The 18476-nt window shown below is 46.0% G+C and overlaps 1 protein-coding gene across 1 annotated transcript in view; it reads right to left on the bottom strand.

Annotated features, from left to right (window-relative positions):
- Nucleotides 1-18476, bottom strand: part of CDH4 (cadherin 4) — an 824561-nt gene that overhangs the window by 180825 nt on the left and 625260 nt on the right. Inside the window, exon 3 of the mRNA XM_089661506.1 lies at nucleotides 10876-11105. Coding sequence (XP_089517632.1) covers nucleotides 10876-11105 — 230 coding nt within the window. The remainder of the gene's footprint in view (nucleotides 1-10875; nucleotides 11106-18476) is intronic.

The following is an 18476-nucleotide window of genomic DNA, read 5'->3' as shown; positions in this document are numbered from 1 at the left end:
CATGATGCTGCCACCATCATGTTTCACGGTGGGGATGGTGTGTTCAGGGTGATGTGCAGTGTTAGTTTTCCTCCACACACGCGTTTTCTTCCTCATATCGCAGCATTCACCGTTTTATCCACATTGCCCGTCTGTTTTGTTTTGTTATTTATATTCCCCATTCCTCGTTTTTTCCATTGCTGTAACTATGTACGTGTTTACCCCTGGTTTTTTGTTACTGACCCGCCCATACAGCTGCTCCCCACCCCCTCCGTCCCCTATTTAAATGGCCTACCTCAGTGGCCAATTAGGTCTGATGAAGGAGCGTATTGCTTTGAAACGCGTCACCGCCCCCTTCCTGCGGCTCCACGTTCAGTCCTGACGTCACTTCTGCTCGGGGGCCATCTTTTGCGTTCCAGGCTGGTTTCCACCGACGTGACACAGCCTGGCTGGAGAGGTGCTACACTAACCAGGAGACCCGGCTCTCACATGCACCGTGGCCCCCTGGATATCCACCTGCCCTCCCATGAGATCGGTGATGGAGATCTGGTCATCACGCTAGCTGTGGCCCCTGGAACCCATCCAGTCCATCCATCCTGCCTCTGGTATTACGCCCGGATGACGTCCTTCTCTTACATTGATGCCTGAAAACTCCATACCTCCTGTGAGTTACTCAAAATTGTGTGCAATAAATTGTTGGTTTTATACTACACTTAGTCTGGCGCACCTCTCTCTCCTCTAGTATTCCAGCTATGCTTGTGCTTTGGGGGGTTGAATGCCAGAGCTTTGCCATGTGGACTGGGATGGCTCATATAGAGGCTCGGATTAGCTGGCTATTCTCCCTTACCTCCAACAAAGACTGCTGTTATAGGCTTTGTACCCAAGAATCTGTCTTCTTGTTTGACATTTTGCAGTATCTTGCACCCTTATTCCTCTCTCCTGTTGGAAGCATTGCAATAAATCTACAAAAAGACATCTCCTGGACTGATCCTGTGTTTGTGGGTGTGCTTGGAACTAGTGTCTGGGCCTGACAGCCTCTGAATAGGTTAGGGAGACCTGGGCATATTCTCAGTGGACCCCTTCGGGGGGAGAGAGCTACATGAAAAAATGGCCCAACACCTGTCCTACCCGCCTTTATCACTAAACTCTAACCTGGCTCCATGTCACCGCTCCCTTCACTTGCTATCACAGGACAATCTGAGGGCACCTGTAAGGGAAATCTTGTACGGCGACTGGCACATAGACATGCGCATAGAAATGAGCACGGGTGCATTGCTAATAGAAAGAATGTGCACTCACGGGAGCACGTACGCAGGAGCATGCCTACAGTTTATGGTGCCATATGGACTATTTAAAGGAGGTTCTTACTCTCGGTCAGTGCTGACTGGTCTTCGGCTAATTCCCTCTGTCCTGTTGTATGCTGTGTGTATCTGTATGGACCTGGCTTGCCATTGACCTGCTCTTGGATTCTGTTTATGCTTCTGCTCAAAGGTTTCTGATCCTGGCTTCCTCCTGACCTTGTCCCTGTCTGATGTTCTGGTACCTCATCACCTGCACGTTGCTGACCCTGGCTATTACTCTGACTACTCTTCCGGCTCCAGTTTGGCTCTACAGTCCTGCCGAGTGCTTGTCCTGGCTATCCATTATATCAGCTCCGGTTGTCACGGTGTGTTCCAACCTCACGCTTATCAGAAGCTCCGGCAAGCCACGTACCCAGATCTTGCAGTTCCAGTGGAGTACCGTCTTAACCTAAGCTGGCAGTTCCGGCATCTCCTCTTTTCCTGACTGGATGCCCTGCTTGATTCACCGAGGCTGACAACCACCAGCCGCAAGTTCTGCAATCAATACCCATGGGCACTCATGTTTCTCCTGTCCTTCGGCACCATCTGGTCCACCTTCAGTGGGGCTTGGGTTGGAGATACAAGAGAGGCTGACCTCGTCAATTCAGACTTCTATCAGGTACATGACAGAACCCAATGGGATCACGCATGTGTGGGTGCCTCCTTAGCACCTGGCTTGCTGTAGGAGGCCCTTTAACTGTCCTGTACAGATTTAGGAATGTAGGCGGTACAATAGTAGGAACTATTCTATTATGAAAAGACCTATTAGACTAAAAATGTTGGCACACTTACCCTCTCATCATTACAGTGGACAAATACAAAAGGGAAAAGGATAAAAATTGCACCATTACAGCCTCTTTAATGCCACGTCCTAAACGTTTGCTGAATTTCCTGCATGTGGTGGGGGCTGCGTGACCTTTCCCCGTCTCACGGCATCCAGAAACACGGGCTCTGATTAACAGGCCATTAAATAAAATTACTGCTCCCTTCGCAGAAACAATACAATTACACAACGGAGCAATTGTGCAATTAAATCAGCAAATGGAGGTAACGCACTGTACGTTTCTTTCAATATAGCAGGCGGCCGGCGTACAGGATGTGCCAGATCCCGCTGAAGAATTAAGCAGCGATAGATTGCTACTTTATTAAATGTCAGTAAACACAATCAGACTCATATTTCCTCTTTTCCTGTCTTCACAAGGAGAATTTCCTGCCGTACGGGCACAGAGCAGCGGATGTCACCCAATTATTTATACATGGATCATTTCCAGCCCAAAACAAAGAAAAAAAAAAAAGATAAAGAAGGGAAAAAAAACAACAATCCAGACTGACCACAGAGGGATCGCTGGCATCCTGAAATGAGATTACGGTCATCTCTGCATTTGCTTTTTCAAGTAATGGTCTTGAACTGCAAAAAAAACCATCCCTGGGGGGCTGTCATTGTTGGAATATCTTACTCATCAATCAGTTTGAAGTAAGTTATCAGATTTTCTTGCTTGCCAAAAAAACGGCTATTTTTGGAGCTCCCTCTTTCTATAGGAACAAGTGGTCTGACAACTGGCCTATGTTTTTTTTTTACCACTAAGCTACTCATTCCCTCCCTTATTATATCACGCTTTGACTACTGTAACTCCCTCCTCATCGGCTTACCTCACCGCAGGCTATCCCCACTTCAGTCTATCATGAACGCTGCGGCCAGACTCATCCACCTTACTAACCGCTCTGTATCCGCCACCCCCCTCTGCCAATCCCTCCACTGGCTTCCGATTGCCCAATGGATAAAATTCAAAACGCTAACACTGACGTATAAAGCTGTTCATAATACTGCCCCAAACTACATTACCGATCTTGTCTCCAAATACCACCCAAAACGTCCTCTCCGCTCCTCACAAGACCTCCTACTCTCTAGTTCCCTGGTCTCCTCCCATGCTCATCTCCAGGACTTCTCCAGTGCTTCCCCCATCCTCTGGAACTCCCTACCCCAATCCATCAGGCTATCACCTACTCTGCTCACCTTTAGGTGCACTCTGAAAACCTGTCTCTTCAGGGAACCCTACCGCGCCCTCAGCTAATTACTGAACTCCTCCACTCTTCCCACCACTCCATCCCCCACAGCTATTTCCTCCTGTACCACCATCCCCTTCCTCCTAGATTGTAAGCTCCAAGGAACAGGGCCCTCGAACCCCTCGTGTATTGTATTGTTACTGTACTGTCTCGTGTACTGTCTCCTCCCATAATGTAAAGCGCTGAGCAAACTTTCGGCGCTATATAAATCCTGTATAATAATAATAATGGTGTACATATTAGTAAATCCCTCTTATAGATCTCTATGTGATCTCAGTGTTCCTCCCTTTACTGTTATGTTGAAAAAAATGTATGTTGTTAACGCACTGGAGGGAATTGATCAAAACTTGAGCAGTCATAATCTGAAGCAGCTGCACAAGGCAACCATTCAGCTTCTATCTTCAGGTGGTCAGTTAAAGCCCAACTCCGGGCTAATTAAAAAAATGATCCCTTGCAGTGGGGCAGTCAGGAAGGGGGGTAAATGCTCCGAAAGGCAAGTGGTTAAAGCGGAGTTCCAGAAGTTTTTGGAACTGTATCTGCTGACTTTTAATTGACACACACTCACCTGTCCTAGAGTCCAGAGATCTTCTCACCCGCGCCGTCCCTTCTCTCCCTCTTCTCCGCCCGGCGCCGGCATCTCAACTGTGGGCACCAGGTTGTGACAGCTTCACAGCTGGGTGCCCACTGCGCATGCGTGAGTCGCACTGCACATTCCAATTGGTCCAGCAGGCTTCTGGGACCTGTGAAGGTTCCCAGGAGACCGCGGGAGGAAGGAGTGGGCCGCGGTGAACTGAGCCAGAAGTGGGAGCGGATATCTGTCAAAACCAAGTACCCGCTCCCCTCACTGCCCCAAAACGGTGCCAAATATAGCAGTGGAAGGGGGGGGGGGTGAGGAACACAAGTAGGCTTCCACTTTTGGGTGGAGCTTTGCTTTAATCCTTGGCAATAAAACCTGGACACATTTTTATGCAGAGTTGCACCAGATTTTGCACTCTCCAGTTTCAGTAAGCAGCCCCGTGTGTGTGCGCAGCTGCATACAGTACACTGCAGAGATGCTACAGTCACTCCATTCACGCCCTGCCTTTCTACATCTTCCAGCTGTTGCAAAATGACAGTTGTAGAAAACAACACAGGAATCTCCGAGTTGTATTTCTATGGCAACACACTGCACAGCGCTCAGGATTTGCATGTATTATATTACAGGTTGCATCTGCATGGATGGAAGAATAAAATGAAATGCAAATGAGCGAGTGATTAAAAACAAACACGTTTCAGGCTTGGCTTTAAAATACGCTGACTTGAAGCTTTTCATTCCAAATGCTATACGGTGGAAGGCAGATAAATGAAATGGGTTTTTTTTTGGATGTTTGCACCCCCCTCTCTTGTGGGCCCATTACGGGCAGGTTCACGGGTGTATGGCTGTGCACTGGCATGTATTCTGAATGGCATCACAACATACCATCCTGCACTGCAGCACACAGAGGCATGGTGCTCTGCCCTGTTACAAGGGATTTTTTGTCATTCCCAAAGTAAATAGGATTTAACGTCTTCTGGGACCTGTGAAAGTTCCCAGGAGACTGTGGCAGGAAGGAGGGGGCTGCGGTGAACTGAGCCAAGTACCCACTCCCCCCTCTCCCCCAAAAAGGTGCCAAATATGACAGTGGAGGGGGGGATGCAAAGAATTTCTGGTCAGTTCCTGTTCTGTTGACCATACCAGAAGTGAGGAGAAATCACCCCAATGTGGTCACAGACAGCAACAGAAACCTCACAGCTAATAACACTCGCTCACTTCCCAATCTCTAGAAGGGTTTCTTTTTAAATTTATTTCAGGTACTTATATAGCACTGTACTTATACGCAGTGCTTTACATATATATTGTACATTATTATTATTATACAGGATTTATATCATAACAGTTTGCTCAGCGCTTTACAATATAACAGGAAACAATACAGCAACAATACAGTTCAATACAAGAGGGTTAGGAGGGCCCTGATCCTTGGAGCTTACAATCTAAGAGGGAGGGGCTAGTGGTACAAAAGGTAGTAACTGTGGGGGATGGACTGGTAGGAGGAATAGAAGATTCCATTATTAGCTGAAGGCGGGATAGGCTTCCCTGAAGAGATAGGTTTTCAGAGATCGTCGAAAAGTGAGCAGAGTAGGCGATAGTCTGATAGATTGGGGTAGAGAGTTCTAGAGGATGGGGGAGGCTTTGGAGAAGTCCTGGAGATGAGCATGGGAGGAGGAGACAAGGGAGCTAGAGAGTAGGTCATGCGAGGAGCGGAGAGGATGGTTTGGGTGATATTTGGAGACAAGATTGGTGATGTAATTTGGGGCAGAGTTATAAATGGCTTTATATGTTATTGTTAATGTTTTGAATTTTATTTGTTGGGCAATGGGAAGCCAGTGGAGGGATTGGCAGAGAGGGATGGAGGACACTGAGTGGAGGCCAGTGGAGGGATTGGCAGAGAGGGGTGGAGGACACTGAGTGGAGGCCAGTAGAGGGATTGGCAGAAAGGGGTGGAAGACACTGAGTGGAGGCCAGTGGAGGAATTGTCAGAGAGGGGTGGAGGACACGGAGTGGAGGCCAGTGGAGGGATTGGCAGAGAGAGATGGAGTACACTGAGTGGAGGCCAGTGGAGGGATTGGCAGAGAGGGGTGGAGGACACTGAGTGGAGGCCAGTGGAGGGATTGGCAGAGAGGGGTGGAGGACACTGAGTGGAGGCCAGTGGAGGGATTGGCAGAGAGAGATGGAGTACACTGAGTGGAGGCCAGTGGAGGGATTGGCAGAGAGGGGTGGAGGACACTGAGTGGAGGCCAGTGGAGGGATTGGCAGAGAGGGGTGGCAGATACAGAACGGTTAGTAAGGCGGATGAGTCTGGCAGCAGCATTCATGATAGACTGAAGAGGGGATAGCCTGTGATGAGGTCGGCCAATGAGAACAGAGTTACAATAGTCAAGGTGAGAGATAACCAGGGAGTGAATAAGTTGCTTAGTAATTTCCGAGGTTAGGAACGGGCGTATCTTGGAGATGTTGCGGAAGTGAAGTCTATAAGATTTGGACAGTGATTGGATTTGGGGCTGACGGGACAGATGGGAGTCCAGGATTACACCTATACTGATGATATGTACATTCACATCAGTCCCTAACCCTCAATGGGCTTACAATCTAAGGTCCCTAACTTACATCCATACATATACAAGGGCCAATTTAGACAGGATTCAGTTAACCTACCAGCATGTCTCTGGAGTGTGGGAGGAAACCGGAGTACCTGGAGGAAATCCATGCAGGCACAGGGAGAGCATGCAAACTCCAGACAGGAGGTGCCGTGGTTGGGATTCGAACCAACAACCCTAGTACTGCCAGGTGAAAGTGCTAACCATTTAGCCACTGTGCTACCCACATATATATATTGTACATTCAATTTAGTCCCTAACCCTCATGGAGCATAAAATCGAAGGTCCCTAACTTACATTCATATTTCCTTTTACTTATATACTAGTAGTACGGTATATATAAATCCAGCAGCTAAATACATCATTATAGCTAGAGTTGTATCTTTTCCAGGCTAGTAAGCATCGTCCTCCACCTGGCCCATTTGTGAGTGACAGTTCTGGCTCCCAACTCCATCCTATGACAGGTCTCATCTAATGTATGCACATACACTACATAGACTTGATAGAAAACTCTGCACCTCCAGCTCATGCGCTGGTGTGATGAGTAAATGGGACGTCTGGTAATATGGAAGAAAGGAAATGCAATGACATGATGGAGCCAAGTCGCCTCTGGGGAGTGTAGGCGCTCCTGTGGGGAACGTGCAGCCTCATCTGCATATTCTAATTGAAATGCTATCAGGTTTACCGCAAGAATGAGCAACACAAGGAAATTTTCTGCTGATTCAAAGGCAAAAAGAGTGTGCGGTGGGCAAAGTTTATTCTGTACGGGGAGGAGGTGTGCGCAATATCCCCGGGCCGCACTAAATGAAAGGCACTCAGCCATGTAACACTGATGAAGACGCAGTGAAACCCTAGTCTGGTTAATATTCCATCTGTCGGAATTGTGTTCGGGGATAAATGGAGAGAAATTATAGCAGACTTCAGGGGCTTTAGATTCTTTTATGGAGACACTGATTTTTTATTGCCCCTTTAAACCCTGCCCTGTGACTATGTCCCTCCCACCAGGACCTCACCTCATTATTGTGCCCCTCCCACCATGACCTTACCCTGCTATAATGCCCTTCCCACCATGACTGTACCCTGATACTATGCCTCTTCCTGCTATGACCGTACCCTGCTACTATGACTGTACCCTGCTACTATGCCTCTTCCTGCTATGACCGTACCCTGATACTATGCCTCTTCCTGCTATGACCGTACCCTGCTACTATGACTGTACCCTGCTACTATGCCTCTTCCTGCTATGACCGTACCCTGCTACTATGACCATACTCTGCTACTATGCCTCTTCCTGCTTTGACCGTACCCTGGTAGTATGCCTCTTCCTGCTATGACCATACCCTGGTAGTATGCCTCTTTCTGCTATGACCGTACCCTGCTACTATGACTGTACTCTGCTACTATGCCTCTTCCTGCTATGACCGTACCCTGGTAGTATGCCTCTTCCTGCTATGACCGTACCCTGCTAATATGCTTCTTCCTGCTATGACCGTACCCTGGTACTATGCCTCTTCCTGCTATGACCGTACCCTGCTACTATGCCTCTTCCTGCTATGACCGTACCTGCTACTATGACTGTACCCTGCTACTATGCCTTTTCCTGCTATGACCGTACCCTGCTTCTATGCCTCTTCCTGCTATGACCGTACTCTGCTACTATGCCTCTTCCTGCTATGACTGTACCCTGCTACTATGCCTCTTCTTGCTAAGACCGTACCCTTCTACTATGCCTCTTCCTGCTATGACAGTTCCCAGCTGCTTTGCCTTTTCCTGCTATGACTGTACCCTGCTACTCTGCCCTTCCCGCCATGACTGTATCCTGCTACAATGCCTCTTCCTGCTATGACCTACCCTGCTACTATGCCTTTCCCGCCATGATCGTACCCTGCTACTATGTCTCTTCCTGCTATGACCTTCCCGCCATGACTGTACCCTGCTACTTTGCCCCTTCCCACCATGACCGTACCCTGCTACTATGCTCCTTCCTGCTATGACCTTACCCTACTACTATGCCTCCTGTTATAACTTCACCCCGGTCATTATGACCACACTCTTTTACTATGCCCCTCCCAGCATGACCTCATCCTTTTACTATACTCCTCCCAGCCTGACTATGCCAAGCTAAAGATAACTTAACACGGTTACTATTCAACTCCTAGCATGCTCTCGCCCTGTTACTCAGCAACGCCATGTACAAATATAAAAACCATAATGTCTATAAAATATTCTTTCAAAAATATATACAATTATTTTTACAATCTGCTAGCACAATTACACAAAGGCTTGAATCCTATACATTTCCCAACATCCAAGACTTCATTTGGAAACTATAGCCAAGCTACTGACATCTTTTGAATCATACTGGTTCCTAGAAGGACTGATGACGATGATGATGGTGATGATTTTGGAAAATCTGAGGAAAGGGGTACAGATTCATATTTTTCAGTCCACCATTGGGGTCTGTAATTGATCTCTTGCAGTTGCACTAAATTTTGAAGTTGTGAAGATATTATAATAGGTATAAAGAAGTAATCACACCGCATTCCAATAATGCTATGCCTAATAAATAATGGGAGTCTGCAGTAACCCCAATCAAGAAATTCCATCGGTAACCTTACTAAGCACACTAATAATGCACAGAAGTCTTGGATTCCCTACTGCAGCCCCAATAATGGTGATGGTTCAAGCACCACTAAGCTTTTTCTCGCTCAACACTCCACCTACCACCTCAACCGCAGGCTGGCATAAAGACATTGAATCCCATTTGCAGACATTCATGGAAAGGTGGATGGGATTCACAGAAACAAAGGTATGTGACCTAAAGTGATAATTGGGTGGGAAATACTTTGTTACACGCACTTGGTTTCCTGTTCAGTAATCCTGGGAGAGGATTTTGCAGTAAGCATCTCCTCAGGGTAAAATGGATGATAGCATAAAGCAATGGGCTCCATTTGGCTAAACACGTGGCTTGCCAATACATGCTTATCTTCAGCAAAGGCCCCTGTGAGCCAAAAGGTACAAGAAGGACAGCACCAGGCTGATTGTTGGTGTCAAAAATATATTTTATTTTTTGGCACAATAAATACAAAGCAGATGTGTTTTACTGGATCCAACAGGCACATTCCATCTTGGTGTAGAGTGCTCAAAAAGCCTGCTCCAATTACAGGTTTGGTAGACTGGAGCAGGACTACTGTACATTCTATACCCTGATGAAGGTTGCCCCTTGGATCCCCTTAATCAGCTGCTCCAATTGCAGGTTTGGTAGACTGGAGCAGGACTACTGTACATTCTATACCCTGATGAAGGTTGCCCCTTGGATCCCCTTAATCAGCTGCTCCAATTGCAGGTTTGGTAGACTGGAGCAGGACTACTGTACATTCTATACCCTGATGAAGGTTGCCCCTTGGATCCCCTTAATCAGCTGCTCCAATTGCAGGTTTGGTAGACTGGAGCAGGACTACTGTACATTCTATACCCTGATGAAGGTTGCCCCTTGGATCCCCTTAATCAGCTGCTCCAATTGCAGGTTTGGTAGACTGGAGCAGGACTATTGTACATTCTATACCCTGATGAAGGTTGCCCCTTGGATCCCCTTAATCAGCATGGCACTCTCTTCTTTAGCCATACTGAGGCAACAGCTGAGCCAAGGCTCCTGTTCTTTGAAGAGTCACCTTGAAAACCCCCACCAGGCAAGTCACTCAAGATCCAGCGCTCCACACCTCCACTTTCCTATGGTGACCAAGTATGGTATATACCTTATAAATGCATTCCCCATAAACTATGTAAGTTAATAATAAATGATATGAAATCCATCTAAAAGTGATAACTCAAGTAACACCATGCTGACTTCTTAAATTTCTTGGGGACTCAGAAGGACACATCTCCAGACCAGAGTTCCTGACAAATCGCTTTACATTTCTTCACTGGGAGGACAAAGGCAGGGGCGGACTGACAACTCATGGGGCCCCGGGCAATAGGGGACCATGGGGCCCCTGTGTCCTTGCCCAAACTCAAAAAAGCCTATGAAAAAGGTACCAGGGGTATCTCATGGGGCCCCCTACTTACCCCGGGACCTCGGGTAGTGCCCGAGTTTCCAAATGGTCAGTCCACCCCTGGACAAAGGTCTCATCCCAGAGCGGAATTCTCCGCTAGGTGTAATAAATAACTAAACTCAGGAGTCAATGGTGACAGAGTGACACCCTTATAATGGTTTGCATAGAGTGTTGACAACAGTCATTATGGTGACATTTCTGATTAACTTGATTTTTAAAGAACAAAACAAAAGGTGCAATAGTCATTGAATCCCTGTTAATACCTGGTGATGGCTGTGGTTGAGAGGCTTGTCTTCCACTAGCAGTCGGATGGCGGCTTCCCATTTCTCAGGAGTCTGCTGGTCCCAGGCAGCCACCACAAAAACGGCTTGTTTTGAGGGGATCTGGACCTTGCGGGCTGTATACACAGCCCCATCTGTACCAACTTTAAAATCTGGATTGCTGGTTTCGTACCAGATGCCCTGCGTTCCACTACTGCACCCGTTGAATTTAACTGCAAAGACAAAAAAACAAATATGAAGAGTTATCATGAAAATAAAAAGGATGTGTTGCATCTAACAAGAAAATGTACAGACTTCACAACTCCTAAAAGTTATATCTTTGTAGTAATACATTTATACCAAATAACAACAATGGAGAAATGAAAATCCAATTTAGTAGGTTTACCAAATAGGGGCTGTGATAGTCTACAGTTATCTGAGCCAGTATCGTAATCATACTAAAGAGAACCTGTCATGTCTGGAGTTATGGAAGAATAGAATCAATTGGTCTAACATTGTCCTGTGTAGAATTACTTATGAAGAACTCTTTACGTCTGGAGGAAAAGAAATTTAATCTCCAAACACGGAAAGGTTTCTTCACAGTGAGAGCTGTGAAAATGTGGAATAGACTCCCTCAAGAGTTGGTTCCGGCCAGCTCAGTGGATTGCTTTAAAAAAGGCTTTCTTAGATACACAGAATATATCTGGACATAACATTTCTAGGTAAAGATGATCCTGGGAATATCCGATTGCCTCTCGGGGGATCAGGAAGGATTTTTTTCCCTGCAGGAGCAAAGTGAATCATGCTTTGCTGGGTTTTTTTGCCTTCCTCTGGATCAGCTGTGGATGTAGGATTATAACTTTTTTTTTTCTCTGGTTGAACTGGATGGACTTTTGTCTTTTTTCAGCCAGACTAACTATGTAACTAAGTATATTTACTTTTACTTAGTGGCACTTACTTTGACGGATCTTAAGGCTTGGGAGTCATATATGAGTAGATCTGAAGTCTTGCAGCATTGCCTGTCAAATGCCTGACCCCACACACCATGTCCCAGCAACAGCAACAAATAATGGAGCCCTAAAGCTGTTTATATTATGGAGGCTCAGTTATGCACTCTCAGAAGCTGGGGGACAGCATGCAAGGCAGTTTCAGGGCAGAAACTGTCAGGCTTTGGCTACTGCTATCCACTCTCTGTTAGGCGCCAGTGTAGTGTTCTACATCAAATGCAGGCCGTGGCTTGAAGCACTATACTGAGCAGAGAACTGACTGCGACAGAAGTAAAGGTCGGTCACATGGCTGATAGGTAATATCCCACTAGGTAACCTGCCTCTTGCTTCATTTTATTCATTTCTCCTTTTTTTCTTTAATTTTTCAGAATGTGCTTTTTTATTTTTAAAGCAGTAATGCCATATCACTGCTTTAAAGTAAACTAAACTCCCCTGAATCCCCCCCAACAAAAAAAACCACATATCCTCCAAATAAATAAAACATTTGTTTTTCTTTTAAACAAATCTTGCCTTTTTTTTTGGCTCAATAAGCCAAAATAAGACTTTGAAAATTTGCAGTAAAATAATTGTTCCCCAAATCACGCTTAACAGTTTCAGATCTCTATTAGGGTGGCATAGTTTTGTGATCAATTTATTATTATACAGTATTTTTAAAGCGCCAATAGTTCGCTCAGCGCTGTAATTTAAGCATCATCAACCACAAATCAGTGATTCATCATGAATTAAGGGCCAGTTTACACGACATGCGTTTCAGTTGCTTTTTTTTCTGCATCCAAAAAGCACAGAAAGTAGGTTACATGGTTGTCAATGTCACAGTTTACATCAGTGCTTGCAGTTTCAGTGCGTTCCGGATGCAGAAAGAAAAAAAGAACAGGCTGCATTTTTCCTGCACAAAACTGTAATGGAACGCGGTAAAGCGCATCAAAAACACAATAAAAATGCACTGGAACAGACATGTCCCTGTTTAAAACTGAAAAAAGAGAGAGGGGAAACAATGAACCGTAACACATCCACGTGTAAAAAAATGTGGATGCGAATGGGACAGCACAGTAGCTAAATGGTTAGCACTTCCACCTGGCAGTCCTAGGGTCGCTGGTTCGAATCCCAACCCCGGCACCACTTGCCTGGAGTTTGCATGTTCTCCCTGTGCCTGCGTGGGTTTCCTCCGGGTACTCCGGTTTCCCCCCACACTCCAAAGACATGCTGGTAGGTTAATTGGCTCCTGTCTAAATTGTCCCTAGTATCTGTATGTATGAATATGAGTTAGGGACCTTAGATTGTACGCCCCTTGAGGGTTAGGGACCTTAGATTGTACCCCCCTTGAGGGTTAGGGACCTTAGATTGTACCCCCCTTGAGGGTTAGGGACCTTAGATTGTACCCCCCTTGAGGGTTAGGGACCTTAGATTGTGCCCCCCTTGAGGGTTAGGGACCTTAGATTGTACGCCCCTTGAGGGTTAGGGACCTTAGATTGTACGCCCCTTGAGGGTTAGGGACCTTAGATTGTACCCCCTTGAGGATTAGGGACCTTAGATTGTACGCCCCTTGAGGGTTAGGGACCTTAGATTGTATGCCCCTTGAGGGTTAGGGACCTTAGATTGTATGCCCCTTGAGGGTTAGGGACCTTAGATTGTACGCCCCTTGAGGGTTGAGGACCTTAGATTGTACTCCCCTTGAGGGTTGAGGATCTTAGATTGTACACCCCTTGAGGGTTAGGGACCTTAGATTGTACTCTCCTTGAGGGTTAGGGACCTTAGATTGTACACCCCTTGAGGGTTAGGGACTGATGTGAATGTACAATATATATGTAAAGTGCTGCGTAAATTGACGGCGCTATATAAGTACCTGAAATAAATAAATAAATAATACTGTTCTGGCCAACCACAGAAGAGATTGGGATCTATACAGTATTGCTGATGTCCAGGGGCAGACTGACCATTTGGAAACTCGAGCACTGCCCGAGGGCCCGGGGTCAGTAGGGGGCCCCATGAGATGCCCCTGGTACCTTTTTTATAGGCTTTTTTGAGTTTGGGCAAGGACACAGGGGCCCCATGATCCCCTATTGCCCGGGGGCCCCATGAGTTGTCAGTCTGCCCCTGCTGATGTCCATAAACAAGGGTGGTTCCTATGCTACAACAGTAAATGTCATTACAGTGTCGGTGACAAGGGCTGTAGCGTTGCAGAGGATTGTGGCTCCCTACTTCTTGACAGTCCGGACCTGAAGCTGGAGAGTTACAATTAGTAGAGCCTGGCTGCATTTTTTCCCTTCATCCCTGGAGTTGTGGCGGTGGTGAAGGAAGGCTCCGGATGAATATTTATTAAATGCACATTAGGACGCTCTCTATCTACATGTGCGGATAGAAGTGTCAGCCGATGCACTGTTAAATCAGGAAAGAGTGTCATTTTTCTCCCGCGGACGCCGACAGGTAAAGTTACCCGGCATTTAGGAAAAACAGGAGAATTGAAGCAATTATCGGAGGAGGATTCGTGTCTCTGCAATTTCTCTGTCAAGTCATCTATGATTTAATTACTATTTATTCACAAGGAAAACCAACCAAAAAAAAAGCAGATTCATTTCTGCCTGCGTTTTCTCATACCCCACCCACTCAGCCGCCACCTTGATTTCCCTTTAGGTTTGTATTAAATGGCTCCCCAGGCGTCTCCTCGGAGGCCCTCTGCTTTTCGCACCTCTGCAATTAAACTGCCAGCTCCCAGAGGGCACTGCGACTGCCTGCAGACTGCAGATGTGCTGCCTGTTAAGGCAAATTGTGCTATCTACAGTCATGGCCACAAATATTGGCACCCCGGCATTTCTGTCAGATAATGCACCACTTCGCCCAGAAAATTGCTACAATTGCAAATGTTTCAGCATTCCCATGTTTATTTCTTTTGTCTGGATTGGTATGACCTAAAAAAGTGGAGAAACAAAAAGCCAAATCTGACACATTCCACATAAAAAAAAACATAAATGGACTGGACAAAATTATTGGCACCTTCTAAAATTTGTAGGAAATAACTGCAGTTTGTGATGCTCCCATTTGTAATTAAACTTACTTGCATCAATTAACAGATCTTAATGTTCCTGTGTCCACTGTGTACAGCATTGTCAAGAAGTTTACAGCCCATGGCACTGTAGCTAATCTCCCTGGACTTGGACGAAGGAGAAAAACTCGATAAAAGATTGCAAAGGATTGTTCAGATGGTGGATAAAGAACCTTGATCAACTTCCAGACAAATTCAAGCTGCCCTTCAGGCTCCGGGTACAACTGTCAGCTCGCACTATACGTCGCCATCTGGATGTTAAGGGACGCTATGGTAGGAGACCCAGGAGGACCCCACTGATGACACAGAGACATAAAAAAGCCAGATTGGAGTTTGCCAAAACTTACCAAAGGAAGCCAAAATCCTTTTGGGAGAATGTGCTGTGGACAGACGAAACAAAATGACAGCTTTTTGGTGAAGGCCATCATTCTACTGTTTTCAGAAAAGCAATGAGGCCTTTATAGAAAAGAATACAGTCCCTACAGGCAGACATGGTGGGGGGTCACTGATGTTTTGGGGTTGCTTTGCTGCTTCAGGCACTGGATGTCTTGACCGTGTGCATGGCAATATGAAATCTGAAGACTACCAAAGAATTCTGGGGTGTAATGTAGGGCCCAGAGTCAGAAAGTTGCGTCTTTGTCAGAGGTCATGGGTCTTCCAGCAATACAATGACCCAAAGCACACATCAAAAAGCACCCAGAAATGGTTTCAAGAGCTGGAGAGGACTGAACTGGCCAGCAATGAGTCCAGATCTCAATCCTATAGAGCACCTGTGGAGAGATCTCAAAACAGCAGTTGGGAAAAGGAACCCTTCCAATCTGAGAGACCTGGAGCAGTTGGCAAAAGAAGAGTGGTCCAAAATTCAAGTAGAGGTGTAAGAAACTGATTGATGGTTACAGGAAGCCATTGATTTCAGTTATTTGTGCTACCAAATATTAAACTGAGGGTGCCAATAATTTTGTCCAGTCCATTTTTGAGGTTTTGCATGGCATGTGCCCAATTTGGCTTTTTGTTTCTCCACTTTTTTGAGTCATACCAATACAAACAAAAGAAAAAAAACACGAGAATGCCAAAACATTTATAATTGCAACAATTTTCTGGGGGAAGTGGTGTATTGTCTGACAGAAATGCAGGGGTGCCAATATTTTTGTCCATAATTGTTTGTATGGCTGAGAGCGAATGTGCTATCTATGGGTCAGTTATCAACTTCAGAACAACAACACAGTCCATTGATTTTTCCTGCACTAATAATTTACCTAATGTACATTCAAAGATCAGCCCAAGGTGCCAAACAGTGTAGCTGTGCTAACGTCTGGTGGTACGGACTATTTTAACATTCATCTATGTAATCCCATGCAGTCGGATTTGGTAACATTTCCTTACAATGCTTTTGCGTGGAACTGCAGCTTCTCCTGATTCTGTACTGTGCAATCTTCTTGGAAAAAACAAAAACCAGAGGGCGGAGCTGGGAATCCGGGAACACGTTGATTTGCATTACTAGGAATTAGACCCATTCACAAACTAAAGATAGTGATTCTCTACAGAAGGAAGGTAAGGGATTCTTGTGGTAGTCAGTGAAGGTTTACAACCTCCGTCAGCCTCTTGTCTGTGTCCCTTTTGGATAGATTTTCCCTCACATCCCCTTCTCTGAAATGTAGACACTAGGATGGAAGTGGGGGGAAACCTACTCATTCAAATTCTATTGAACTATGTCCTTTTAGGCTTGGGTCTGTGTGGGTGGTTCCCATTGCGGGTCCACACCTGTTCCCACAACCGCAACCACCCGCACAGAAAAAACAATGCTGGGTGCATGGGGGTGCCATTGTTCCTAATGGCATGTTGCATGTACTGGAAATTGCTCCCGTACTGGGAGCCGCACTCCACTTGCAGTTCCCATGTGGGCTGCTATGCTAGAAATGGTGCAAGGACCTTTTCCCTGCGTTTCAGGAGGCACGGCAGCCCATTCAAATGAATGGGCTGCGATGCCCACGCAAAACACGTCTCGCAGAGGCACAGCAATGTGAACCTAGGTTTAAGCTCCTCCCATCGTCAGTGACCACAACCCGTGTTTGTCATGGCACACACCAATTTTCTTTTTGGAGAACCTGGGGTGGCCCAAGTCTTTCACGATCATAACAGTGCCCTTGCTCATGGGTATATGTGCATTGTGCTGCAGTGCTATTAAGAATGCAACACCCATATACAACTATACTTTAGAGCAGCCTTTCTCAACCAGGGTGCCCGGGCACCCTGGGGTGCCTTGAGGTTTCTTCAGGGGTGCCTTGACAAAATGTCTAAAAATTGCCCAAAACTTTTATACAAGCCAGCTGGTGGAACAAGCCTGCCTTTTAGTTACACAAAGCCACGGGTTTTCATTGTGCATTACGACCTTCTAGCCGCCGGTATCCTGGCAACCTGACATCATCAGTTGCTAGGGAGGATGTCAGCTGCCTGCACAGCATCCTAGTTTTACCCTCCCCTGCCCCTCTCCATCAGTGCTGGGGTCACATTAGTGATGGAGAAAAACTGAGGGAGAAGAGAAACAGTGGAATACTAGTAAGTACCAGTGTGCAAAAGTGTATTTGCTTTGGAAGAATAAATCCCCTCTAATGTTGGGTGTCCTACATGTGTGGATGTTGCTGCGTTATATAAAACTAGGAACATTTTTCACATTTTAGAATGGGGTGCCCTTTTAAAATTATGGACAGTCTTGAGGCATCCTATTTTAGAATGGGAGACTGTCCATAATTTTAAAGGGTGCCTCGGACTGTCCATAATTTTAAAGGGTGCTTCGGACTGTCCATAATTTTAAAGGGTGCCTCGGACTGTCCATAATTTTAAAGGGTGCCTCGGACTGTCCATAATTTTAAAGGGTGCTTCGGACTGTCCATAATTTTAAAGGGTGCCTCGGACTGTCCATAATTTTAAAGGGTGCCTCGGACTGTCCATAATTTTAAAGGGTGCCTCGGGACTGTCCATAATTTTAAAGGGTGCCTCAGTCTGTCCATAATTTTAAAGGGTGCCTCGGACTGTCCATAATTTTAAAGGGTGCCTCGGGACTGTCCATAATTTTAAAGGGTGCCTCGGACTGTCCATAATTTTAAAGGGTGCCTCAGACTGTCCATAATTTCAAAGGGTGCCTTGACTGAAAATTTTTTGAGAAACTCTGCTTTTGAGCACCCCAATGCACAGATCATGCGTTGAAAAAAATGGTGTAGGTTTTTTTTGTGCTTATTTAAAAGCATGCTAAACATCGCTACCTGCACCATGTGCTTTTCACCTACATAAAATGTACATTGATCATGTAGTTTCATGGTGTCATTTGTTGGTCGGTACGTACCGCCTATAGTAAAATAACTCTTTACATTCTGGTGTCAGACGTTTCAAGCATGTGGCCTGGCACTACACAGGTTAATGCATGACCTCTGTCTCTGACACTTCCTATAAAGCACCTACATATCCCACAGTTCCTGGGTCTCCCAGTCTAGTGTTGGTGCAGGTGAGAACTAAACAGCAATTAGACCTGACACAGACACAAGCAAGCAGAGCATTCACAG

The sequence above is a fragment of the Staurois parvus genome, unplaced genomic scaffold (assembly GCF_062004578.1).
Source record: "Staurois parvus isolate SC_StPar_1 unplaced genomic scaffold, SC_StPar_1.0 ptg001349l, whole genome shotgun sequence".
NCBI lineage: Eukaryota > Metazoa > Chordata > Amphibia > Anura > Ranidae > Staurois > Staurois parvus.
The sequence above is the reverse complement of the archived record's forward strand: the minus strand, read 5'-3'. Positions and strand labels throughout refer to the sequence as shown.